The sequence below is a fragment of the Danio rerio genome, chromosome 11 (genome assembly GCF_052040795.2).
Source record: "Danio rerio strain M-AB ecotype USA chromosome 11, GRCz13ab, whole genome shotgun sequence".
NCBI lineage: Eukaryota > Metazoa > Chordata > Actinopteri > Cypriniformes > Danionidae > Danio > Danio rerio.
This window is the reverse complement of record NC_141031.1, coordinates 45,124,544-45,151,500: the sequence shown is the minus strand read 5'-3', so window position 1 is coordinate 45,151,500 and position 26,957 is coordinate 45,124,544. Positions and strand designations below refer to the sequence as shown.

General features: G+C 35.1%; 1 protein-coding gene across 3 annotated transcripts in view; it reads left to right on the top strand.

Moving 5' to 3' along the window:
- Positions 1-26,957, top strand: part of flnba (filamin B a) — a 167,357-nt gene that overhangs the window by 123,342 nt on the left and 17,058 nt on the right. For 2 of the 3 annotated variants that reach the window (XR_015501726.1, NM_001440723.1), the window contains 9 exon segments: positions 5,776-5,859; positions 8,780-8,882; positions 10,135-10,275; positions 13,281-13,409; positions 14,395-14,568; positions 16,573-16,731; positions 16,890-17,093; positions 19,107-19,259; positions 20,913-21,035. Coding sequence is in view for 2 of the 3 variants with exons in the window: in NM_001440723.1 (NP_001427652.1) it covers positions 5,776-5,859; positions 8,780-8,882; positions 10,135-10,275; positions 13,281-13,409; positions 14,395-14,568; positions 16,573-16,731; positions 16,890-17,093; positions 19,107-19,259; positions 20,913-21,035 (1,270 nt within the window). In the remaining variant the exon portion in view is untranslated. 3 annotated transcript variants of the gene reach the window in all.

Here is a 26,957-nt window from a genome sequence, read left to right as displayed (position 1 = left end):
CAGACAGACAGACAGACAGACTTTCTCTGTCTTACACAAACACACACACACACATCTCTCCCGCGATTTATTCAGAAATTTACTCCCACACCGTAAGAAATCTGGCCGGCTCCCGCGGGAATGCAGAGAGCTGTATTTGGGCCATAAAAATTATACCCGATAGGTCCCGAGTCCGACACGTACATTTTGATTGACAGCTTTATTAAGCCCGAGCCCTTACAGCTCTAATGCATTTTTTCAAGAATGAGTCATTTATATGTTTTAACAGCATTTATTCGTAACAAACGTAGACTATATCCCACTTGAAAGTTGGAACAAAGAAATAAAATAAGTCCTCTGTAACATCGTAACATCTCAGCACTCTATAGGTCTACATGCACTTAGCCTTTAAATTGGCCAACACACCAATGAAAAGAAATCTTGCTTAACAAATCAAATAAACTCTAAATGATGACGGGTATTTTGGCAGTAACTAAATTGAAGCTGAATATTAAAAGAATAATGCCACCATTAGTCTGTATACTCTGTCTACATTATGATTATATGGTTTAATTAATATTTATTTATAATTTAAAACCCTTTACTCACCAAGATTAGGCTACGTGTGTTTGTGGAGGAACATTATTAAATCCACAGGCTTTAGCGCAGTCTTGCGCTCATGTGCGTCCAGCAGCAGCTGAACACCGTTTCATTGCTACTGCTACAGGCCGAGATGCAGAGTTCTGATCTGGCTGATTTTGCAAGTTTTAGGTAGGATTGTTTATTCATCTTATACCAGTCAGGAACATCCATTTAATTTTCCATGACCGTAGTTTCAGGGTAGCGAGTGGCCTCGTCATTACCTGTCAGCTTGCTGTTTAAGGCTCTACCGTAATACGCAGTGTATGAGCGACCGCTAAATACCTGCGGCTGGAATAACCGCTCTTTCTGACTGGCTTGACCGCCGTCAAAATTCTCTTTTTTTACTACTTCGTCATAATTTGCTTCACCTTTGCAGGGATTTGGATTTTTTCGGGTCTCGCCGGGTTCGGGCAAAGATCTTCAGCTCTAATGCAGACCTCTCGTTCATATTAACCACGTCTCCCTTCTGTTCAGTCGAAACTATGGCGCTCCTCCAAGCTCTTTAACCTGACGCTGCAACGTGCACTCGTCTCACCGAACGTCTCACTGAACGTCTCACTGACGTCTTAAAAAATAATTTTTTTTGCTATTAAATCCATGCAATTTAAGACGCAGACGTGACGTTGACGTGACGTTGACGTGACGTTGACGTCACGTAGACGTCACGTAAATCACGTGTGGCAGTGAAGTGTCAAGCCAGACGTTACGCGTGATTCACGTGTAGCAGTGAAGTTATTTATTTATTTTTTTGCTATCACGTATCATAACACGCTGCTCACACGGCTCAGTGCAGTGTGTGAGGCAGTGCACAATTTCTTGCCCTTCATACATTCCTCTCAATGGACGTGACATCAACGTCTGACTTGTTACATGACGTCTGCGTCTACCTTTTTTTTTAATATATATATTTTTTCAGCAGTTTTTAGTGCGTCTGTCTGCTTTTTGCCGGCTAACTTATACAATATACAATAATTATGTGCAAATTAAATATAAATATGCTAATATATAATGATATTTGTTTTCAAGATAGCATTAAAACGTATAAAAAATGTATAACAAAAATAACAAATGTCTCCGGAGATAAAGTTTAGGTTGTTTATTAATATATTCATGTCGTTAAGTTTTGTAAAATCCTTTTTTAATTTGTTTTACATTTGAGTCTTATTGTGTTTTAATTTTTTACATGTTCAATGTAGCCTACCGCATTTCAGTGATGACCAACTCATCGATCACTATCGCCTGTTAGATCTGATACTTTTGCTGTAAAATATTAGAAAAATAGAAAATTACATTAACCATTATTGTGTTGTTTTTAAAGCACCTTTCTTTTTTATTTTACGTTTAAAACATATTATTAGGATTCTTTGACAAATAAAAAAAACATAACCTACTTTATTTTTTATTTGTTTCCTTTCTTTTTTGAAAGAAAATGTATATTTTTGTTCAGCAATAATGTTACATTGATAGTATTTATATTTTGAATAATAATTTGCCAGGATTCAATCAATCAATCCTGTAAAAATATCATAGAAAAACATTTAACAGCACAACTTTGACAATACACTGAAGGATCATGCGACATAGTGTCAAAAAATTTTACTTTGCATCACATAAATAAATAAGTATATTAAAATAGAAAAGCATTATTTTAAATTGTAATATTATTTCCTAATATTACCCAAACCCCGAACCATTCATAATAATAACCAAAACAGTGATGTTTAATCCTAAAACGTTGAATAGCCTAATGTTATTTGAAATAATTAAAAATAATAAAAATTTGCTTTAAATGTTACATCTAAACTAAAAACTAAAATCGCCAGTAGGTGGCAGAATGTCACTATTACAGTTTTTCCCAATTGTTTACACACAATTACTTGTACTTCAGAAACAATGACTACAACATGTAACTGATGCACCAACCCCCTGAACCAATGCAGCTTAACTACAAGCACAATTTCTGCTTTACACTCAAATTGCGCGTTTAAAACACTTTTTTCAAAACACTACACACAATTCTCTGCATTTTGCATGCAGAAAATCTCTTGTTTTAACAAGGAACACACTGTCATTCACAATTGTAAAGTCAGTTGTCCTACTTTGCATACTAACTCATCACATGAGTAAACACCTGTCACACAGAATTGCAATTTAGGAATCAGAGCTCATCTGGTTCATAACTGGTACACTGTCCACCCATGTTTTTTAGTTGTTTATCTCCTTCCATATTCTCCATTCCTTAATCATATTGACGATTTTTTTTCCTGCTTGGGGATGGAAAGTGTATGCCGAAATCCACACTTTATTTTTCGTTTTTTACTAACAGTATTCTGTAAATCCTTCTGTTAATGGCAAATGAAGACCACATTATGTGCACCTTTGTGTTGGTTGGGATGAACACTCTGTAAACTGAAAATACTGTAAAATATATTTGGTATTTGTTTGTTTTGTATAAAAACAATATTCTGAAGTATTTTACAATGCATTTCTGTAGGCCTATGTACTGTCTGTAGTAACTGTAACACTAAACGAAAAAGGCTGACAGTAAGTCATTATGATGAATGGAGAAGAAGTGGTCATTGTGTTTTACATTCAGCACATCAGTGTTCAACTGATCTTATAAATGTTGATGTGATGGTTTGTGTGCGTCATTTGAAAACAAAATACCATGTTGAGAAGAAATCACATTGTGTTAATTGTGTTTCATTTTGCAGGAGAATTAAAGGGTTTCACCCTAGAGTTCTGACAATATGAGGCATGCTTTCAGAAAATGTGTGTAAACAATTGGGAAAACTGTAAATTGTGTGGATTTCAGTCATACACACTTTCTATCCCCAAGCAGAAAAAAAATCCTCAATATGATTAAGGAATGGAGAATATGGAAGGAGATAAACAACTAAAAAACATGTGTGGGCAGTGAACCAGTTATAAACCAGATGAGCTCTGATTCCTAAATTGCAATTCTGTGTGACAGGTGTTTACTCATGTGATGAGTTAGTATGCAAAGTAGGAAAACTGACTTTACAATTCTGAATGACAGTGTGTTCCTTGTAAAAACAAGAGCTTTTCTGCATGAAAATTGAGCAAAATGCAGAGAATTGTGTGTTGTGTTTTGAAAAAAGTGTGTTTTTAACCTGCAATTTGAGAGTAAAGCAGGAATTGTGCTTGTAGTTTAGCAGAATTGGTTCAGGGGGTTGGTACATCAGTCACATGTTGTAGTCATTGTGTCTGAAATACAAGTAATTGTGTGTAAAAAAACTGTATGTGAGTCATTGTTCATTTACAGTTTTTTTTTTTTTGATTGCTCAAGCACAATTTTGAAATGAAGGCTCATTTTGTCAAAACACTACACACAATTTCCACACACACACACAAACAGCAGAACACATCAGAACTTTTGCAAAATGAAACACTTCATCCAAAACTTTACAACACTGTAACAAAACACAATTTTAACACCGTACAGAACACACACGCCTCATTCAAGATGAATCTGTTTGCTTCATTTACACACTGCTGATCTCAATCTTAAACACTCGTATAATTTCTAACTGACTAATACTGATATAATCTGGGTTTGATTTGTTTCAGAGGTATTGCTACAAAGTACATGAACATACTGTATTCACCAAACAGTGATAGACTGAAAGCTAAATATTGCCCTATCCTAATAAAAACCATACAACAAATGTAAAGTGTTTTATTCAGCTTTCTGGTGATGTGTACATTTCAATATATAAAAAAAATCCCATGCCCTGTCTCCTGTTTACCAATCTTCCTCCCCTCCATGCTTCCTCTTCCATACTGCAACATTGCCTTCAATATTTATTGAAGATTATTTATTTATAGCTCCTGTTTAACATATTTATTGAAGACTTATATTTAACATATGTATTGTAGATAAATATAATAGTTTATACCTAATACCCAGTTACAGTTTTTCATTATTGCTAACACACTAAAATTAAACTTTTCCTACAATTAGCAAAACCGTACACTAATAGAGCAAAACACAAGGCTAGATCTGCACAACTGTAAGCACATTGTCAGCTTCACACTTTTTACAAAACATTACACACAGTCATTTGCAAATCACTAAACACACTAAGATGCTTTTGACAAAGAAATTTTTTCATAATGGAATTTCCTTGCAATTTCAAAGCAAAGGCCTTCAAATGAGCACACACATGAACTATAGGTCAAACACAGCAGTCAGGTGTGCGCACACACTGCTGCAAACTGTAGACACACACACCAATCAGCTGTAACCACAATAAAAGAAGCAATATAGGAATAACCATATATGGCATACCAAAATGTTTATCATTTGTATAAATATTACCGTTTGGAATAAATAGCTATAAATAAGAAAGTTAAAAAGCACTTAATTGCAAATGAAACATAACTGTGGTTAAGTGAAAACACTGATAGAGAATGAATAGGTATAATAAAGCAGAAATAAGAGCAATGTGCTGCAAACCCTTGAAGCAGACGCAGACGTGACGCAGACGTCACGTTAAAGCAGCGGAACAGTAATGTGGCAGACGCAGACGACACGTTCGGCAGACGCAGACGTCACGTTCGGCAGACGCAGACGTCACGTTCGGCAGGCGCAGACGTCACGTTCAGTGAGACGAGTGCACGTTGCAGCGTCAAGTTATTGACCCATTCCGTACGCCATAGAAACTGCCAAACTGCAGGACACTTTGAAGCGCGACTCGTCACGTCACGTCTCCCTGTCCCTCTCTCCCTCTCCCCCTCCCTCTTCCTCTATCTCTCTCCTCCACACTGTCCCGTGATGACAACCACACACACGTTTTTTAGGCATTAAATAAAGGATATTTAATACTTTATGACGGTATAACGGTATTGAAACTGACACCGTTGCTATTTTTAGATCCCGCGGTATACCATAATACCGTAATATCGCCCAAGCCTAGTGTGTATTCATGAAATATCTTTGATTAAATTCAGTGAAACTAACATGTTTATATGATTCAGTCTCCTGTTAACATCATAACACATGGAGTTTTGTTACTGCCACATGAACAACAACCAATTGCATCATTGCAGCTTCCACAGTGTGTGTGTTTGAATGCATAAGTTCCTCATTTATCTGAAGATTCACATCCACACAAACTGTATGATTCTCAGGCTACGGATGAAGCTCCCATGATGCAACAGCAGTCAGTCCAGCAGCAGCAGTCGGCGGCTCCAGCCATGGGTTTCCAGCCCTGGGTACAAAAACACAGATTCATCTGGGCTCCGCTCTTTGCTGTCCACTCTCTCTGACTCTTCTCTTTCTTTACTGTCTGACCACTCACGGTGCTTTATTTTAACCCTTGTTTGCTGCTGGGGATGTTTTCATCAATTCTGGGCTGATTTTTAAGGCCTATTTTGGCCACAACTTGTGTTTAGCAGAAGAAAAAAAAACTCAAAAGTTTAGAATTACAAGAGGGTGAATAAATAATGAGTACAAAAGTTTTCTTGTAGGCTGAACTGTCCCTTTAAGCTCTCTCTGTTTTTCCACTTGTGATCTCGGCTGATGACTGGAGCAGAGGGAAACTCTACGCTTCAGTGTTTAGACTTCCAGAGTTTTGTTTGGAGCTGAGAGCGGGCTTAAATTGCTCATTATTTCGACATTAACCTCCTTCTGCACTTTAGTTCTGTTCGTAATGTTTAAGAGACGTCGTTTACAAAACCACAAAGCAGATCTGTCAGACTCTTAACACTCGTGGGTTTAAAAGTACACTGCATTTTTTGGGGGGAAATTGACATTAATCTTTTTTAAATGCACTTTTATTAAGTAAAGTTGCGTTGAAATATTGAAGCGGGCTAATAAAACTAATGTTACAATTGTAGTCGTTTCAAATTAATAGATTCCAGTAACAAAATGCATTGCGGTATACCCACAAAAAATAGTAAGCTTTTTTTTAAGCAGTCTGTTTATTGAATAATTTCGGAAGGATGGTGTAAAGAGATTTACAACTCTTTTAACATATTTACAAAGAAATAATATTTCCTGGTATTACTGTGATTTTAATAGTGAGCAGAATATTCTTATTAAAAAAAATTACAAATTACCAAAATTTAAGAAATCTGAAAACAATGTTTGGAAATTGACTGAAATGAAGCATATTTGAGAGCATAAATGTATAAATATATTATATATAATTATAATAATTATTGTTTAGATTCGAAACCCAGAACTGTTACCTAGCTCTCTAGTATTTTATATTTATTTTTATATTTAATTTAAATTGTATAATTTTATGATTTAATTGTTTATTTTTATTAATTTATTTTATTTTCTATTTTCCTTTTTTATTTTTCACTTTATAATTATTATAAATTTCTAAACTCGACTCTAATTAATTTATCTTCCTTTTTTTCATAACTTTTAACCTTCCTTAAAATTGTTGACAAATTATTAAAAATATTTATTAATTTAAAAATTTATTAATAATTATTAATAATATTATTATTATTATTGGTATTATTTATCAATAATGTATTTATCATTTTATTCTAAATCTTATCATTATCATTATCATTATTATTATTATTATTATTATTTTAATTGTTATTAGTTATTAATATTTAATTATTATTTTTTACATTTTGTTTTTCATTATATTTACATCATAAATTTCTTAACGTTTCCAAGTTAAAATGTATTACTATTTTATTGTTATTATTCATTAATATTTTATTATTATTATTAATTAATATTTTATTGTTCATTAATATTTTATTGTTATTATTAATATAAATTTTTAATCATATTTATTTTTGTTGTTATTGTTATTGATCTTAGTCATATTTTATTATTATAATGATAATTATTATTATTTATTCATTTTTATTGTTAATATTTATTAATAATTTATTGATATTTTTATTAATTATTCATATTTTATTTGTATTATTTATTAATAATTATTACTTTTATTGTTATTAATTAACATTTTATTTTTATTATTTATTGATATTTTATTTTATTTTTTTTATTATCATTTATTATTATAATTTATTTATATTTTATTATTATAATTATTTCCATTTTGTTTTTATTACATTTTCATAATTATTTTTTCAACGTCCCCAAAAATTATAACTTATTAATATTTTATTGTTATTTTTCATTAATATTTTATTAATCTTATTTATTAATGTTTTATTATTATTTATTAATTTTATTGTTGTAATTGTTATATTTTATTATGTATTAATATTTTATTATTATTATTATTTTTATTTTTTGTTCCTATTTATTGTTATTTTATTATTATATTTTATTATTTCATTTTGTTTTTCATTATATTTTTATAATTAATTTATTAATGTCCCCAAAGGTTATTGCTTATTTATTTTTTGATTGTTATTTGTCATTAATGTTTTATTAATGTTGTTTATTAATGTATTGTTGTTGTTTTTATTATTAATATTTTATTGTTATTATTTATAGATTTTTTTCATTTTGTTTTTCATTATATTTTCATAATTCATTTCTTAAAAAGTTCTGTTTTGTTTGCTAGTTTATTTAATGTCTTTAATTTTCAGAGAAATGTATCTCCAACTTCTCCAAACATGCTGTGTAGATTGATTGATTGATTGATTGATTGATTGATTGATTGATTGATTGATTTGTTCATTCATTCATTCATTCAAAATTCAGTCAGTTCAGTTCCGTACAGTTCCATTCAGTTCCATTAAGTTTAATTCAGTTCCATTCAGTTTCATTCCTATTCTAAATCCCATTCCATTCCAAAAATGTCATCTAAGTGTGTGTAAGTGTGGAGTTTGTAAACGGAGCACACAGTTGTAAATCTCTCTTAATCAGCATGAGCTCATCGTCCTCATCTTCTGCAGGTGAAACATTATAAGCCCTGGCTGTCGTTTGTCAGCAATACATCATTATCATGTTGTGTTCTGTCCGCATGTGGATGAAGTCTGAACATGTCTCCGTCTCTCCGCATCTCTCATTTCTCCTCCTCAGGTGTTTCTGGGGATTTCTCTGCTCCTTCAGGTTTAACACGCATTCGTCTTTCGCTCAGCTCGTCTGCTTGCAGCATGGATCACACAGACTCGCTGAACACACACTCACACACACAGATTATAACAAACAGACTCACACACGTATATCTCTGTCTCTCAGGTCACAGATGGCTCGTATGTTCCTGCAAACAGTGTGAACGGGACGGGCTACAGACCCTTCGATATGGTCATCCCCTTCACCTTTAGTAAAGGAGAAATCACAGGTGAGACGTTTGACAAGAGAAGCAAGGTCAAATTCAACACACACGATCACTTATGGAGACCCATTAAGGAATTTAAGATTCTGAAATCATAGCAAATGCCACATAATTGATAATTCAATTGTTTTATTTTAAAATCCCAGATTTCCTGCATGTTTTTGAGCCTCCTTAAAGAGACAGTTCACCCAAAAATGCTAATTTACTCACTATTTACTGTAATTTACAAACATTTGATGAAGCTGCTGTGAAAAGCGCTGTACATTAAAACTTGAATTAAACTGAGTTCCTTCTGTTGAACATAAAAGAAGATCATTTGAAGAATGCTGAAAACTGGTAACCATTCTTCCATTGTTGGAAAAACAAATACTGTGGGAGTCAGTGGTTACAGGTTTACAACATGTTTCAAAATATCTTCTTTTGTGTTTAACAGAAGAAATTCAGTTGGTTTTTGGAGGATGAGCAAACCATGACAGAATTTTCATTTTTGGGTGAACTGTTCCTTTAAGGCTGGTGTCAATTTTTACGCCAAGCCCGATAATTCATGGTGTGTGAAAAGCAAGTATAAATATATATGACAAATACATTCATTCATTCATTTACTGGTCGGCTTAGTCCCTTTATTAATCCGGGGTCGCCACAGCGGAATGAACCACCAACTTATCCAGCAAGTTTTTAAACAGTGGATGCCCTTTCAGCCGCAACCCATCTCTGGGAAACATTCACATACACACACACACACACACACACACACACACACCCATACACCACGGACAATTTAGCCTACCACATGTGTTTGGACTGTTGGGGAAACCGGAGCACCCGGAGGAAACCCACGCGAACGCAGGGAGAACAGGCAAACTCCATACAGAAACACCAACTGAGCCGAGGATCGAACCAGCGACCTTCTTGCTGTGAGGCGACAGCACTACCTACTGCGCCACTGCCTCGCCCTATGACAAATACATTTAAATATAAAGATAAAGATGCAGAAAAATCATTGTGATCACTTCCAGAACAATTTTAATAGACAATAAAACTCTTGACAGGCAGGCAGAATCCACTGAAATGTTCATTTGACTTTAAAGTTGAAATGCAAAGAGAGTCAAAGCTGTAATATTTCAGATTATTTAATATTTCAGCAATTCAGAAAGTCTGAGATGTAGTGCAGAAGGATACTAAATTGTCTGATTTAAAATTTTTTTTGATTTGGCTGATGTTTGAAATCATCATCTGAATGTGTGACATTCGTCCTCAGGTGAGGTTCACATGCCGTCAGGAAAAAGCGCTCAGCCGGAGATCATCGATAATAAAGACGGGACGGTGACGGTCAAATACTCGCCAACAGAGGCTGGGCTTCACGAAATGCACATTAAATACAACGGCACGCACATCCCAGGTCAGTCACACCATAATATATTATTAAACCTGTTTGTTTTTGTATTTTCCCATTATATTTTCATTGGTAAATATGTGGTATTATGTTATATTATATTATATTATATTATATTATATTATATTATATTTATTATTTAATTTTGTATTGTTATATTTTATATTATATTATTTTTATCATATTATATTATTTTTATTATATTATATTATATTGTATTTTTTTATATTATATTAAATTATATTGTATGATATTATTTTTATTATGTTATATTCTATTATTTTTATTATATTATATTATATTATATTATTTTTTATTATATGTTATATTATATTATATTATGTTATAATGGACATATGTGATTCATGTCTTCATATTATATTAATAATATATATAATTTTTTATTGTGTATACTCTACTGCATATATACAATATATTAGACATAATTAAAATACTCAATTTGGATATATTGAAATTTATATAGTTATTCTTGATTAATGGACACGTGATTATATTATTTTAATACTATTCTATGTTTTATTACTTTGTAATGTATAATTTACCTTACACACTATCATGTATTATATTTCTGTTTATTATTAAAACATTAAAACAGAAACAATTACATGTGTAGTGAGAGAATTTCTTTAAATAAAATTACATACTTTTCTGTGTAAATGCACTAATTTCAAACTTATACAATATGTAACTATTAAATATTTGTAAATCAAATCATATATAATATATCATCTTTTTAAAATAAAATAAATCATTTAAATATATATATAATATATATATAATATTAAAATTATATATATAATATTAAAATTCTATATATATATATCATTCTATTTTTTATTATTTTATTTATTATATTTTGTGTAAACAATACTGTATAAATAGTGTATTTTAATTATGATATTTTTTATATTTATATATATTACTAAATCATTAAAATAGCCGAAATAACATATAGAGAGTTTCTTTAGATAAAATAGCATATTTTTCTGTGTAAAAACACACTTATTACAGATTTATACAATATGTATAAATTAAATATGTATATTAAATCATATAAAATTCATAATCTTATTTAAAATATATAAATCATTTAAATTTGAGATATATTTTACATGTTAATAATACAAATTATTATTATTTATTATTATTATTTATTTATTTATTTATTTATTTTAAATAACGACAGCATATGCTAAGCCAGGGGTGTCCAAACTCGGTCCTGGAGTGGCAGTCTCCTGCTTATTTTAGTTCCAACACCAATTAAACGCACCTGAACCAGCTAATCAAGCTCTTTCTAGGTATACTAGAAACTGCCATTGAGGTTTGTTAAAGGAAGTTGGAGCCTAACTACGCCGGACATCGGCCCTCCTGGGCCAAGTTTGGACACCCCTGTGCTAAGCTTTTACTGTATGAAAAAAAAGCTTGAACATTCTACTAAACATCTTATTTTTGGTGAAGTCTGTAATCTGAGTGTTCATGCGTGTGATGATCGTGCTGTCCGGATCATCTGTTTTGCTGAAGGTTTTTCAGGTGTGTGTGATTTATTTCTGCTGCTGAAAGGTGTGACTTCAGCTGTCAGGAATCTGTTGTTTGAGATGCTGCATATTGTCATGTAGGTGCTTGTTTTATGGCTGGAGTTTTTTGGGGGTTTGGTGTAGTGCCATCAGAAACCTCAGTAAATCTCACATCAGAGCCCATCTCTCTGTTTCTCCACATAGGGCAGGGAGATTGAGATGGGTTTGAATTATTCTGGCAAAAGCATCACAAACTTTTGAGACAAGTTTTTGTTTGATATTAATTTATTTACTTTCTTGTTTGTTTTCTCAAATGTACTAAATTAGCAAAGATACATTGTAGAATTTTTTATAATAAAAACTTTTGAATGAGCTGTCTACATAACCAGGATTATTTTAGTATTTTGTTTGTGCATAATAATTTCCTAAAAACACGCAAATTAGCCGTCTAGCTTTATAATAAAATTTTAATGTTTTTTGTTTGTTTGCATGATTTCTAAAATTCTTTAAATGTGCTCTCCAGCTCATTATGTTTTAATTAAATTCATTCTTATTGTTTTTTATTTACTTTGATATTTGAATAATAATTTCAGAAAACTTCTTATTTTGTATTTTATTTAATTAATTAATTTGTCCATAATTATTTCCAAAGAACATGCAAAACACACCGTCTAGCTTTATAATGAAATTGTCATTTTTTTGTTTGTTTGTTTGCTTTTTTGCATAATTTCTAAAATTCTCCATGTGCTGTCTAGCTCACTGTGTTTTAATAATTTAATTATTAAGCCAGTTTATTATTAAAGCATGTTTTAACCCATTTAATATTTTCTTGTTTTTAGTTGCTTTATTTGATCTGTATAATTATTTCTAAAAAACTTTTTTTTTATTATTTGCATAAATATTTCCTAAACCATGTAAATGAGTCATCTAGCTTTTTAATAAAATTATTATTTTTTTTTTAATTTTTGGTTTTATTTATTTATTTTATTTCATAATTTCTCAATTTCTACAAATGTTTTGTTTTATTTATTTTTTGTTTTGTATTTACTTTCATATTTGCATAATTACTATTATTTTTATTAATAATTTTTTAATATGTTATTGTTTTATTTTATTTTGTTTTATTTTGCAAATAAGCAGTCTAACTTTTTAATAATAAATGTATTTGTTGATTTTATTTGTTTATTTATTATTTATTTAATGCATTATTTCTAAAATTCTTTGAATGTACTGTCTAACTCACCATGTTTTAATTTAATTTAGCTTAATTTGCTATATATTTGGCTTTATTTTCTTTTCTTTTATTTCTTAAATTTACAATTATTTTTAAATACGCAAGAGATAATACACTTCAGGACAGAAACACCTCTAATTAATTAATCATTTTCCAAACACTCCTGCTCGGCATCATCATAGTGTTTTTCTTCTCTTTTCTAAATTGTGTTTGTTACTGTATATTGTTTGCTTGTCTTTCAGAGAGTCCTCTGCAGTTCTTTGTCAACAATGCTAACAGTCCTAATGTAACGGCGTACGGCCCAGGTCTGGTCTATGGCACGGCCAATAAAACCGCCATGTTCACCATCTACACTGAAGATGCGTCTGAAGGTACAAACCCCTCCTGCCAATGCTAGACGTATGCCGAAAATTCAATAATTCAAGATATCTTGATCATGAACAGTATTTATATTTTGGGTATTTCAGAATAACGTGAGTTATTTTAAGAGTTATTTTTACTTTATTTTAATGTATCGCAGTGGTGTTCAGAACAATATCAAATGCTCGGAGATTTAATTGGTTAACTAACGAATTCAAACATGAATATTTTCACATGTTAAGCTGGACTACTACATGCTGAAATATGGATTTGGAAAATATTAATCTTTTGCAGCTCAGGCCAATACAGAAATAAATATTGATCACGTCCCCATTTTTCTTAGAAAACATGCTGTTATGACATTGAAATTTTCCCCAGATGTTGTTAACAACCACAGAAGTCGATATATATGCAAAGAAAGCTAATCCGGTTAGTTTACAAATGAAGTTATGCGTAATGAAATGAAATTACTCAAGGAAAAAGTATTGAACACATGAAAAAAGGCAAGTGCAGAAAGGCAGTGAAGGCCCAGACAGCAGCTGAAATCTCTCAGTAGTTCTTTAGCAACCCTTAGTAAATGAATATCAGCTGGTTCAGTCCAATATCTACATTAGCAAATGATGAAGATGAAACTAGGGAAACTCTCAAATGCTTTTAGAGAAAGAAAATCAAGCTGTAGAATGGCCCAGCCAATCACCTGAGCCGAATCCAATAGAGAATACAAAAAATTTGATAGACGAGACCCACAGAACCATCAAGATTTTCACACTCGGTTGAAGTCTGTGACTTTATTCTCCATATGAGAGGCGTCTTTAAGGTGCCAGAACCAGAAAAGCCTTTATAAACACATTTCAATAGTTCAGCACTTTCTCCTTGTGTCATTCCATTGTTATTAAACATAACTTTGATACCATCATAAGCCCAGCGCATGCTAATAAAGCATGTTTTATGAGTGCGTCCCGCTGTAAGCATGTTGTTGGGGTGTTTTTGGATCAGGTGGTCTGGATCTGGCCATTGAAGGGCCGTCGAAGGCTGAGATCAGCTGTGTGGACAATAAAGACGGCACCTGTACGGTTTCATACCTGCCCACATTGCCTGGAGATTATAATATACTTGTACGATACAACGACAAGCACATCGCTGGAAGCCCCTTCACCGCCAGGATTACAGGTGTCAAAACACAATACCTTACGGTTTACCTTTTATATTTATGTTTAATAATTTAGCAGACGTGGGGATAAAAGAAGCACTTCAAATCATCAGAGAGTAGCTGTATTTAAATGCTATGGCAAGTCTAAGTTACTAAGTTTTCAAGTCTAAGTCACTACGTCTACAAGTCACTAAGTCTACAAGTCTAAGAGTATACAGTATGTCTACAAGTCGAAGTTACTAAGTCGAAGTCACTATGTCTACAAGTCTAAGTTACTAGGTCTGAGTCATCAAGTCCACAAGTCTAAGTCACTAAGTCTACATGTCACTAAGTCAACAAGTCTAAGAGTATGTCTACAAGTCAAAGTTACTAAGTCTAAGTTACTAAGTTTACAAGTCACTAAGTCTACAAGTCAAAGTTGCTAAGTCTAAGTGTATACCTCTACAAGTCTAAGACACCAAGTCAACAAGTCACTAATTCTACAAAATCTTAGTCTGCAAAGTCTAAAAGTCAAAGTCTACACGTCACAAAATCTACAATTCTACGTCACTAAGTCTACATGTCTAAGAGTTTGTCTACAAGTCAAAGTTACTAAGTCTAAGTCTACAAGTCTAAGTTTACAAGTTACTAAGTCTACAAGTCAAAGTTACTAAGTCACTAAGTCTACGAGTCTACGTTACTAAGGTTACAAGTTACTAAGTCTACAGGTCAAAGTTACTAAGTCTAAGTCACTAAGTTTACGAGTCTAAGTTACTAAGTCTAAGTCACTAAGTCTACAAGTCTAAGTTACTAAGTTTACAAGTCACTAAGTCTACAGGTCAAAGTTACTAAGTCTAAGTCACTAAGTCTAAAAGTCTAAGTTACTAAGTCTAAGTCACTAAGTCTACAAGTCTAAGTTACTAAGTTTACAAGTTACTAAGTCTACAAGTCAAAGTTACTAAGTCACTAAGTCTACGAGTCTACGTTACTAAGGTTACAAGTTACTAAGTCTACAGGTCAAAGTTACTAAGTCTAAGTCTAAGTAACTTAGACTTGTAGACTTAGTGACTAAGTTTACAAGTCACTAAGTCTACAAGTCTAAGTTACTAAGTTTACAAGTCACTAAGTCTACAGGTCAAAGTTACTAAGTCTAAGTCACTAAGTCTACAAGTCTAAGTTACTAAGTCTAAGTCACTAAGTCTACAAGTCTAAGTTACTAAGTTTACAAGTCACTAAGTCTACAAGTCTAAGTTACTAAGTTTACAAGTCACTAAGTCTACAGGTCAAAGTTACTAAGTCTAAGTTACTAAGTCTACAAGTCTAAGGTACTAAGTTTACAGGTCACTAAGTCTACAAGTCTAAGTTACTAAGTTTACAGGTCACTAAGTCTACAAGTCTAAGTTACTAAGTTTACAAGTCTAAGTTACTAAGTCTACAAGTACAAGCCAACAAGTCTAAGTCACTAAGTCTACAAGTCTAAGAGTATGTCTACAAGTCAAAGTTTTAAAGTCTACAAGTCTAAGTTACTAAGTCTACAAGTCAAAGTTACTAAGTTTACAAGTCACAGTCTACAAGTCAAAGGTACTAAGTCTGAGTCACTAAGTCTACAAGTCTAAGTTGCTAAGTCTAAGTGTATACTGTACCTCTACAAGTCACTAAGTCAACAAATCTAAGTCACTAAGTCTACAAGTCTAAGTCACTAATTCTACAAAATCTTAGTCTACAAGTCAGAAAGTCTACACGTCACAAACTCTACAATTCTAAGTCTACAAGTCTAAGTCCCTCCTCTGGATCTTGATGTTTTTGTTGTTGTTGGTTTGTCAAAGTTGCTAAGTCTAAGTGTAAACATTTACATGTTTAAGTTACCAAGTATACAAGTCTAATTTACTAAGGGTAAGATACAAAGTCTAAGACACTAAGTCTACAAGTCTGAGACTACAAGTCTAAGTCGCTAATTCTACAAAATCTTAAGTCTACAAGTCACTAAGTCTACAAGTGTAAATCCCTCTGCTGGATCTTGATGTTTTGTTGTTTGTTTTGTTCAGAGGATAATAAGCGTAAGTCTCAGGTGAAGCTGGGCTCTGCAGCTGATTTCTCTCTGGACATCATGGAGACTGACCTTAGTCTGCTCACCGCCAGCATTAAAGCCCCGTCTGGACGCGACGAGCCCTGCTTACTGAAGAGGCAGCCAAACAATCACATCGGTCAGTCTCTGAAGGAACTGTGGAAAATTTGTTAAATATCACTTGAGAAATATTTGAAAAAAGAATAAATTTTGCACAATAGGGCCAAATGTATATGAATAAATGTATAAATTTCTTTCTTTTGAGTTTGGTGTGAGTAACTCTGTTTGTCATGTCAGGAATCTCCTTCATACCAAGGGAAGTGGGTGAGCACCTGGTGAGCATTCGGAAGAACGGCCGGCACGTGCCCAACAGTCCCATCAGCATCACTGTGGTTCAGTCAGAGATCGGTGACGCTGGCCGGGTGAAGGTGTTCGGGACGGGCCTGCAGGAGGGACAAACCTTCCAGATGGCAGACTTCACTGTGGACACCAGAGAAGCTGGTCAGAGATGCTCAGCTTTCATGAGCTTCTTTCTCCCTTTTCTTTTCTTTTCTCTCTCTCTCTCTCTCTCTCTCTCTCTCTCTCTCTTCTTTCTTTCTTTCTTCCTTTTTTCATTCCTTTCTTTCTTTCTCTTTCTTTCTTTCTTTCTTTCCTTTTTCTTTCTTTTTTTGTTCCTTTCTTTCCTTTTTATTTGTTTCTTTCTTTTTTCTTTCTTTCCTTTCTTTCTTTCTTTCTTTTCTTTCTTTTGTCTTTCTTTCTTTCTTTCTTTCTTTCTTTCCTTTTTCTTTCTTTCTTTCTTTCTTTCCTTTTTCTTTCTTTTTTTGTTCCTTTCTTTCTTTCTTTCTTTCCTTTTTATTTCTTTCTTTCCTTTCTTTCTTTCTTTCTTTCTTTCTTTCTTTCTTTCTTTTTTCTTTCTTTTCTTTCTTTCTTTCTTTCTTTCCTTTTTCTTTCTTTCCTTTTTCTTTCTTACTTTCTTTCTCTTTTTTTGTTCCTTTTCCCTTTTTCTTTTTCTTTCCTTTCTTTCTTTCCGTTTCTTTCTTTCTTTCCCTTTTTCTTTCTTTCTTTCTTTCTTTCTTTCTTTCTTTCCTTTTTCTGTCTTTCTTTCTTTCTTTCTTTCTTTCCTTTTTCTTTCTTTCTTTCTTTCTTTCTTTCTTTCTTTCCTTTTTCTTTCTTTCCTCTTTCTTTCTTTCTTACTTTCTCTTTCTCTTTTTTTGTTTCTTTCTTTCTTTCTTTCTTTCTTTCTTTCTTTCTTTCTTTCCTTTTTCTTTCCTTTCTTTCTTTCTTTCTTTCCTTCCTTTTTCTTTCTTTCCTTTTTCTTTCTTTCTTTTAATTTGAGGAAAATATAAGATCTATTTAGTATATGAACAACTATTTTTAAATATACTTATTAAATAGTAATCATAAATATAGTAATATATATATAGAATGTTATTCTATTTAAATATTTTAAACTATTAATATAATCATTATCTTAAATGTTTTTCTTTATATACATTAAATTGTTGTTTTTGCTGCACAATTGTTTATTTAATAATAGTAATAACCCTATTTATTTATATATTCAATGGTGTTGGTAGTACTAGTAGAAGTTGTAAACATTATTTTTTATTTATTTATCACTGTATTATAATAAAAACGTACTATTAGCATAAATTAATACACATTTTCATTTATTGATAATTCTTTATATGTGTATATATTTATACAATGTAAATATTTTTATATAATAACTGTTTATAGCATCATCATTCATGTTTTTGTATCATGTAATTATTGTTTTTGCTAATAATCATTTTCAATCATTTTGAATCATTCTTTTTGACAAAATTTATTATTTAATAAGTTATTTAGTAGGTTTTTTTATTAATTTTTACTGGGGTTCATATTTTATATCTGTGTTTAATCACCTGTTGTTAGATTGCCTTTTTTGCTTCATCTTTTACTGTTAAGTTTCTTTGGCTCCATATTGATTATAGACTGGGCTGTTTTCACCTGGTTAACCAACTAACTAATCAGAACAACAGAAGCTGAACAACAACTCTTTTCCCACAACCAGATGAAGCAAAAGTTTCCCACAATTCCGAGGCTTCAGGCATGAGATGAAGCCGTTTCTCTTCATTCCTCTGTCGTGATTCAAGCTGTTTGTTCATATTGAAGGACCTGAGATTATAAACACATTACAGCATGTAGAGGCTTCCTCTTAAAGGGACAGCGCGCATAAAAACCAATACTCTGCCATCATTCACTCGCTTTTTTTTTTGTTTGTTTCTTCGGTTTATCACAAACAAAGATATTTGGGAGAATATTGACTTCCGAAGTCAATGCAAGCTCCTTTCTCTTGTAGAAAAAATATTTTAGCAAATACTGTGAAAATTGCCATTTTAATATCTCTTAAAATATTTTTAAAAGAATAAATATTTCACAGAAGGGCTAATAACTTTCCCTTTCAACTGTGTGTGCGTGTGTGCACGTATATTGCATTATTGAATATCGGCGTGTCTCCTGTGTTGCCAGGCTATGGTGGTCTGGCGTTGTCCATCGAGGGTCCCAGCAAAGTGGACATCCAGACAGAAGACATGGAGGACGGCACATGTGGAGTCTCATACTGTCCCACTGAACCGGGAACCTACATTGTGTCCATCAGATTTGCAGAAGAGCACGTCCCAGGTCAGAGATTATACTTATCACACAGTTATTGTACATTCTGCTAGTATGTACTTGTAAATTATTATAGTACGTCGTATAGTATAGTATCAGAGCAAAACTACTATGTTAAACAATACAAATCTGTTAAACATCACTTGGGAAATATTGGTAAATAAATAAAAATATTTGGAGGAGGGCTAATAATTTTATCTCAACTGTATATATTTTTTCATAATAAAGATACTTTTAACAATGATCTGATTATAAACACTCACCGGCCACTTTATTAGGTACATCTGTCCAACTGCTCGTTAACGCAAATTTCTAATCAGCCAATCACATGGCAGCAACTCAATGCTTTTAGGTATGTAGACAAGACGATCTGCTGCAGTTCAAAGTAGTGATCTGCACGGGACTAAATTTTGAATCCCGCTCCCGCCCGCACCCGCCAGGTTTTAGCCGGAACCTGACCGATCCCGCTTATATTAAGCACTTGATGTCCCGCTGCCCGCCCCGCCCCGTTTTCTATCCGCCGCGCCCGATCCCGCTAAAGAGCGGGGGTAGAACAAAATCGAAAATCACCCAGTTATACAGTCCAGACAGCCTATAACAAGCTGTCTGTATAAACACACACACGCACAGCACCAAGCACACACACACAGACAAAGCTTTCTCTTTCATTCGCGCACGCGCGCCCTCTAACACACACTCATAAGCACCAAGCACAAACACAGGCAAAGCTCTATCTCTCTCACACACACACACACACACACTCACACCCACCCACCCACCCACCTCTCATTCGCGCGTGCGCATACACACACACACACACACACACACACACACACACACACACACACACACACACACACACTGCAACAAACATGCTAAACACAGCATCGCGCTATTTCATTTACACACATACATACGCGTGCTCACTTGGGAGTCGGGAGCAATATTGCTAGACAGCCCGCTCCCGTCCCAAATTAAACCCGTTACCGACCGCTCCCGTGATTTACATCGGAAATTTATACCCGCGCCGTAGAAATCTGGTCGGGTCCCGCGGCGCCCGCGGGAATGCAGACCTCTAGTTCAAAGTTAGCATCAGAATGGGGAAGAAAGGTGATTTAAGGGACTTTGAACATGGCATGGTTGCTGGTGCTATACGAGCTGGTCTGAGTGAGAATTTCAGAAACTTCTGATCTACTAGGATTTTCACGCACAGCCATCTCTAGGGTTTACAGAAAATCTGCGGCAACTGCGTGATGCTATCATGTCAATATGGTGCAAAATCTCTGAGGAATATTTCCAGTACCTTGTTGAATCTATGCCACGAAGGATTCGGGCAGTTCCGAAGGCAAAAGTGGGTCCAACCCAGTAGTAGTAAGGTGTACCTAATAAAGTGGCCATCGAGTGCACATATAAATAAAATATTAAAGCTGTATTACAATTTTTGTTTTGATGCTTTAAACTCCCTTTTCGTCTTTGACCCTCGTTAGGTACTATTACTTTCACATTGCATTGATTAGTTAAAAAGGGCTTTTTCTACAGTTATAATACATTTCCATTTTATTTAAATGCCTCCTATTGAACTACCTATTCTTCAATTCATTAAAACATTTGTTAGCTGCTGTGTCAGTGCAAGGATTTAATTGTTTGTGTTTGTGTTTTTAGGTAGTCCGTTCAGTGTAAAGGTGACTGGAGAAGGTCGAATCCGCGAGAGCATCAGTCGACGTCAGAAAGCAGCTTCAGTTTCCAGTGTTGGAAGTGTTTGTGATCTCAACCTCAAGATCCCAGGTAAAACTACTCTCATGTTTACATGGGGGATTCTTAAAAACTACTAAATGCTGATCAATCGCTTTAGAGAAATTTAAAGTCCGCGTTAACCGGAAGCTGTGTTTTTTATTGTTGTTGTTCACTTGTTGTGATGCAGTTTCTAGAGAAGTGGGTTTTTAGATAATAAAGCAATGGGCGTGGCTTGTTTTGTTTACTGCGAGCTGATTTGATGTAGTAAAGTAGGCATTTCATTCAGGAAGATGGGGAAAAGGGTTTGGGGAGAGTTATTACAACCTAACGTTCTTCTCCTCCTGCTCACCATTTGTGTTTGTTGTCAAAACTGACAGCTGGAGGGGCGTGGTTAAGTATGTTAGCCACGCCCAATACCTCAGGCTGACCTAATCTGAGGATTTAACTAAGAATTGAACTTTTTCAGATTTCAATGAAAGATTACAAAGGCTAGGTTTGTTTTTCTTAATGACATGCACAGATGAATTGTTCATTACAAAACTAGCAATGTGAGCTAACGATATCAATATGGTTAGGTTTGATTTATTTTAATTGTTTTAGGTTTTTACAGACAGGTTTTTTATATGATTTATTAAGTATTAAAATACAGCAAACAGAATTGAATAAATTTGAATAAAACGTTGTATATAATTAGGCAACTAGTTTTTGAATTTGTCTTTTTGTAAAAAAATAAAAATAAAAAAGGTGGGGGGGGGGGGGTAGCTGGTCTCTACACACCTCCACCGGTGTGCAGCATCCACTTGGATGATGTGACGGCAGCCACAGGACAACAGCGCCAGTGCGCTCACCACACACCAGCTATAGTGGAGACAGTGATAGAGCCAATTCAGTGGATGAGGATGATTGGGAGGCCATGATGGGCAAGGGCTGATGGAGAGAATTTGGCCAGGACACCAGGGTTACACCCCTACTCTTTCCGAGAAGTGCCATGGGATTTTTAATGACACAGAGCGTCAGGACTTCGGTTAAACGTGTCATCTGAAAGACGGCGCCCACTGACAGTGAACTTTCCCCTTCACTATACTGGGGCATTAAGACTCACACAGACCAAAGGTTAAGCGCCCCCTGCTGGCCTCTCTAACACCACTTCCAACAGCAACCTAGTTTCCCCATGTGGTCTCCCATCCAGGTACCAACCAGGCTCAGCCCTGCTTATCTTCAGTGAGTAACCGGTCTTGGGCTGCAGGGTGATATGGATGTGGAAATACATGATTAAAAGCTCTTGAAGTGGAGATTTGCAGCTCATTGCATTAAAAATAGTTCATTTAGAGAAAACTGCTTTAAATATATGTGTATTATAATTAAAAACTACAGACACAAAATGATTTAAGTATATTATGGATGTTTTCTTTCCCTTTAGACTGGAAAAAATAAGATCCAGACAGCTCAAACTTGCGTTTTTGTCTCTAGTATCTCTCTTTAATCTACATGAAGTGTGAATTATTGAGCATTTCAGCCTCTATATGTCAAGCTGTGGATTAATTCACTGTAGCTCAGTCTTCAATATGAACTCCAGCCAAAACAGCACTGAACAAATGTCCGTGTGGCTGATTTCTGGCTCATGTCAAGCGTTAAAGACTCTCCATACTGTACTTGAGTGAAAACACATGGCTCTCCGAAATGACTTGAGTCTTGATTTCCCATCAGGCCGTGCAGATGTTTCTGTTAGCATTGCGCCGCGTGTCTGCACTACGTGCTGCATGATGCTAACACATGTCTGGAGGAAACGCACTCTCATTCATGTCATGTTTGCTCATGCTGCACTTCCAGTCAGGATCTGGCTGAGTCTGAAGTGTGTGTGAGGGAGGTTTTGTGCTCATTATGTTTGAGCTGTAACGCTAACAAACACAAATGGTGTTTGGAATAAATACACTTGCCATTTTGTAGAGGAAGTTGGGTAGATTCAAAAGGGTAGTTTTTATTTTTGACACAAATGTGTGTGCTGTAATTATTATAGCATAAACAAAGCACAAGAGGATACTACATGAAAGTCAGATGAAGAACTTTTATATTGTTTAACATTTTGGCACATGATGCATTTAACATTTATAGATTATTAAGTAATAGTAGTAGCCTGTTAAGGAGTAATGCTGTGTTCACACCAGACGCGGAACGTGCGGATAAATCGCGCTATTCGCGCGTAAATTGCCGCGTGAACATTTGAGTTTACTCGCTTCATTCGCGCGTCAAACCCCGCATAATTTGCGCGTCAAATCCGCTTCATTCGCGTGTCAAATTTACTTCAGAACAGACGTGGATTCGGGTGATGGGCTGGACTTCTGTCTTCCCGGTGACTGTAGCTTCGTTGCTAAAAGGCTAACATGGATTTTATGAAGAAAATAGAAGTGTTTATGTACTTTATGAAGGCTGAAAAACAGCGTCGATACGTTTAGGACCGTGTCTGAGTCCACTACATGCTTTCAGAGCTGCATCCAGCTCTGTGAGCTCATAAACTCCTCCAGAAACTGATCGTGGATCACGGAGGCTTTCAACGGTGCTTCTGACTGAGCCAAGCCCAGTTTGATGACTTGTTGTCGGTGTCGCCTGGAGGATTTCCCCCAGGGCACCATCAACTGGTTCTACGTCACAATCACGCCCCCACAAGAGCAAGCTTCTGATTGGTTAACGCGGCGCGAATGTCCGCTGAAGTTCAGATTTTTGAACTCGAGAGATTCGTGTGAAACGCTTGTTAAGTGCGTCAAACGCTCAATTCACTTTGCACTATGCACACCGCGCCATTTGCGTCATTCGCACTGCGCCATTCGCGCGTATCGCGCCGCAGGATGTCTATTCGCGCGTTTGCATTGACTTAACATGTAAATCACTTGCGTGCGTTCCGCGTCTAGTGTGAACGCAGCATTACAGTGGGGAAAGTAAGTATTGAACATGTCACCATTTCTCTAGGAAAACATTTCTAAAGGTGCCGTTTTCTTGAATTTTTCCCCTGACGTTGACAACAACAAAAGAAATTCATATATGTAAAGAAAACAAATCTAATTCGTTTACAAATGAAGTACCTGATGATGCAGGTAAAAGTATTGAACAAAAGAAGAAAGGGAGGTGTAGTTCAGCAGTGAAAGCCCAGACAGCAGCTGAAGTCTCTCAGTAGTTCTTCAGCAACCCTCTGCTCTTCCTCAGTGTAAATGAATATCAGCTGCTTCAGTCCAACATCTACATTAGCAAGAGGATGAAGATGAAACCAGTGTGGACATTTCAGCAAGAGAATTAGAAACAGCCGAGGAAACTCTCAGATACTTTCAGAGAAAGAAAATCAAGCTGTAGAATGGCCTACTCAATCACCTGATGTGAATCCAATAGAGAATACAGAATAAAGCTCAGATTTGATAGACGAGAACCACAAAAGCATCAAGATTGTGACACTCTGTTGACATCTGTGAGAAACTCACACCTGAGCAATGCATGAGGCTTCATTCTCCATATGAGAGACGTCTTTAAGCTGCAGCAACAGAAAAGCCTTTAAATGTCCACGAGCCGGGATTCGAACTCTGGACACCCTGAAGTGCTATTGCATTATATGTCAGTTGGCTAACAACTGGGACATTGCGCCGACCAACTTTTTACTGATTTAAATAATATTCGCAATAACAATTCTTTTTCTTCCACTTAGTTTGGCAACACAACATGGCGTCTTTTTTCCGTCTGAACACTGTAACAGGTAAAACAGTCTTCGGAGCTATCATGCATATTAATGAAGTTGCATCTCATACACAACAGAGCGCGCTGATTGGTTTGAACCAAGTCTTTCTCATGAATTAATGCAGCACACTCAGAGACGTCACGATGCACTCGCAGGTACAGACATCCAGTCTACATGCTGAAATACACACAAGGATCTAATCGGCGTGACGCAGCTTCAAAAATTTCAAACCGGAAGAACGAATTTGCTCAAAACAACACAAAAACAACCAATTTTTAATGAACTATATGTGTCCTAGTAGTGTTTTTAGCAGAGTGAGACACTTATATGACTCTTATATGGCACTTTTTAAATAAATTGTTCACTTCCAGTCCTTATGAAATATTGTATCCCCAATTACAGTGATTAAACGGCAAATTAGAAGTTGTTATTAAGATTAATGTGATCTGGAATCAGTATAAAGTGAAAATGATGGCAGAATACATAAAAAGAATATGATGACAATATTGAGTGTGTGGTAATAATTATTGATCAGCTTATGAATGAGCTTTGCTGGTCTTCTGATGCTCTGAATCTGCTGATGTTTCCTCTGTTCTTCACTCTGCTGTGTTTCTCTGTCCTGGCTGCAACTCCTCACCTGATCCTCTTTCTCCTCTTCTATTTCTCCCGTTTTCTGCGTGTGTGTGCGCGTGTGCGTATGTGTGCGCGTGTGTGTGTGCGCATGTGTGTGTATGTTTGTGTCCGTATGTGACTGTGTGTTTGCTCATATTTATATGTGTGGCTGGCTGTGTGTGTGTGTGTGTGTGTGTGCGCATGTTTGTGTCTCTATGCATGGATGTGTATGTGTTTGTTTGTGTCTATGACTGTGTTTGTGTGTGTGTCTGCTCGCATGTCTACATGTGTGTTATTGTTTGTGTGGGTCTATGTATGTTTGTTTTTGTGTGTGTGTCTCTGCATTGTTGTGTGTGCATGTGCATTTGTTTTTGTGTGTGGGTGTGTATCTTTATGTGTGGGTGTGTGTCTGTCTATGCATGGCTGTGTGTGTGTATGTGCGTCTGTGTTTGTCTGCATGTTTGTGCGTGTGCGTCGTCCCGTCTGTCTGTGTGTCCTTTATGTATGTGGATGACTGTGTGTGTGTGTGTGTGTGTGTGTGTGTGTGCGTGCGCATATCCTTCTATTGTCTGTGTCCGTCTGTGTATCTGCATGTATGTATGTGTGTGTCAGTGAGCTGGTTTCTCCTGGCTCTCTCTCGCGAGTTGTTGTCTGGGTCAGTGTTTCGCTCCGTCTGCTCTGTGCATCTGCGGGTCGGAGGTCAAACTCGCTTCACAGTGACCCATCAGCGGGTCAGCAGCAGCAGGAAAGGTGCGCGGCCTGTCAGGAGGCCCTGCGGAGGCCTGGACGGTGCGTTATGAGCTGCGCATGTGGACCCCGAGGTTGGCAGAACGCGCTTGATCTTCACACACACACTGCTGTTTGTGTTTGCAGCCCTCACCACAGCTGTAGTTCATTCATCCTCATGACTGCACAAAACTACAATGATGTCATTTCCTGCATGGAAAGTAAACGGATGTTTCCAATGATGTTCACCATGAGGATGGATATTTGTATATTTTATTTTATAAGTATAATTAAGAACTATAATGAAGAATGTGCATGGGTATTTCTTTGGTATTGTTTAATATTTTTAATTGTATTTTTTATTTACATGAAAATCGAGCAGAACTTTGCTTTCCCCTTTCATTTTATTTCCGTTAGATGTACAGTTAGGTCAATAAATGTTGGGATATCGACACAATTCTAACATTTTTGGCTGTATACACCAACACAATGGATTTAGAATAAAATTAACTGCAGACTGTGAGCTTTAATTTGAGGGTATTTACATCCAAATCAGGTCAACGGTGTAGTAATTACAGCAGTTTTCATATGTGCTTCCCACTTGTTAAGGGACCATAAGTAATTGGACAGTTGGCTTCTAAGCTGTTCCATGGCAGGTGTGTGCTATTCCCTCATTATCCCAATTACAATGAGCAGATAAAAGGTCCAGAGTTCATTTCAAGTCTGCTATTTGCATTTGGAATCGGTTTCTGTCAACTCTCAAGATGAGATCCAAAGAGCTATCAGTCAAGCAAGCCATCATTAGTGAACTGAATGAACTGAATTTAGAAATAGTTTTGAAACAAATGTTTGCGCTCAACAAACGAAATTAATTATGTATATACAGTGTTGGGCAAGCTACTTGACAAATGTAGTGA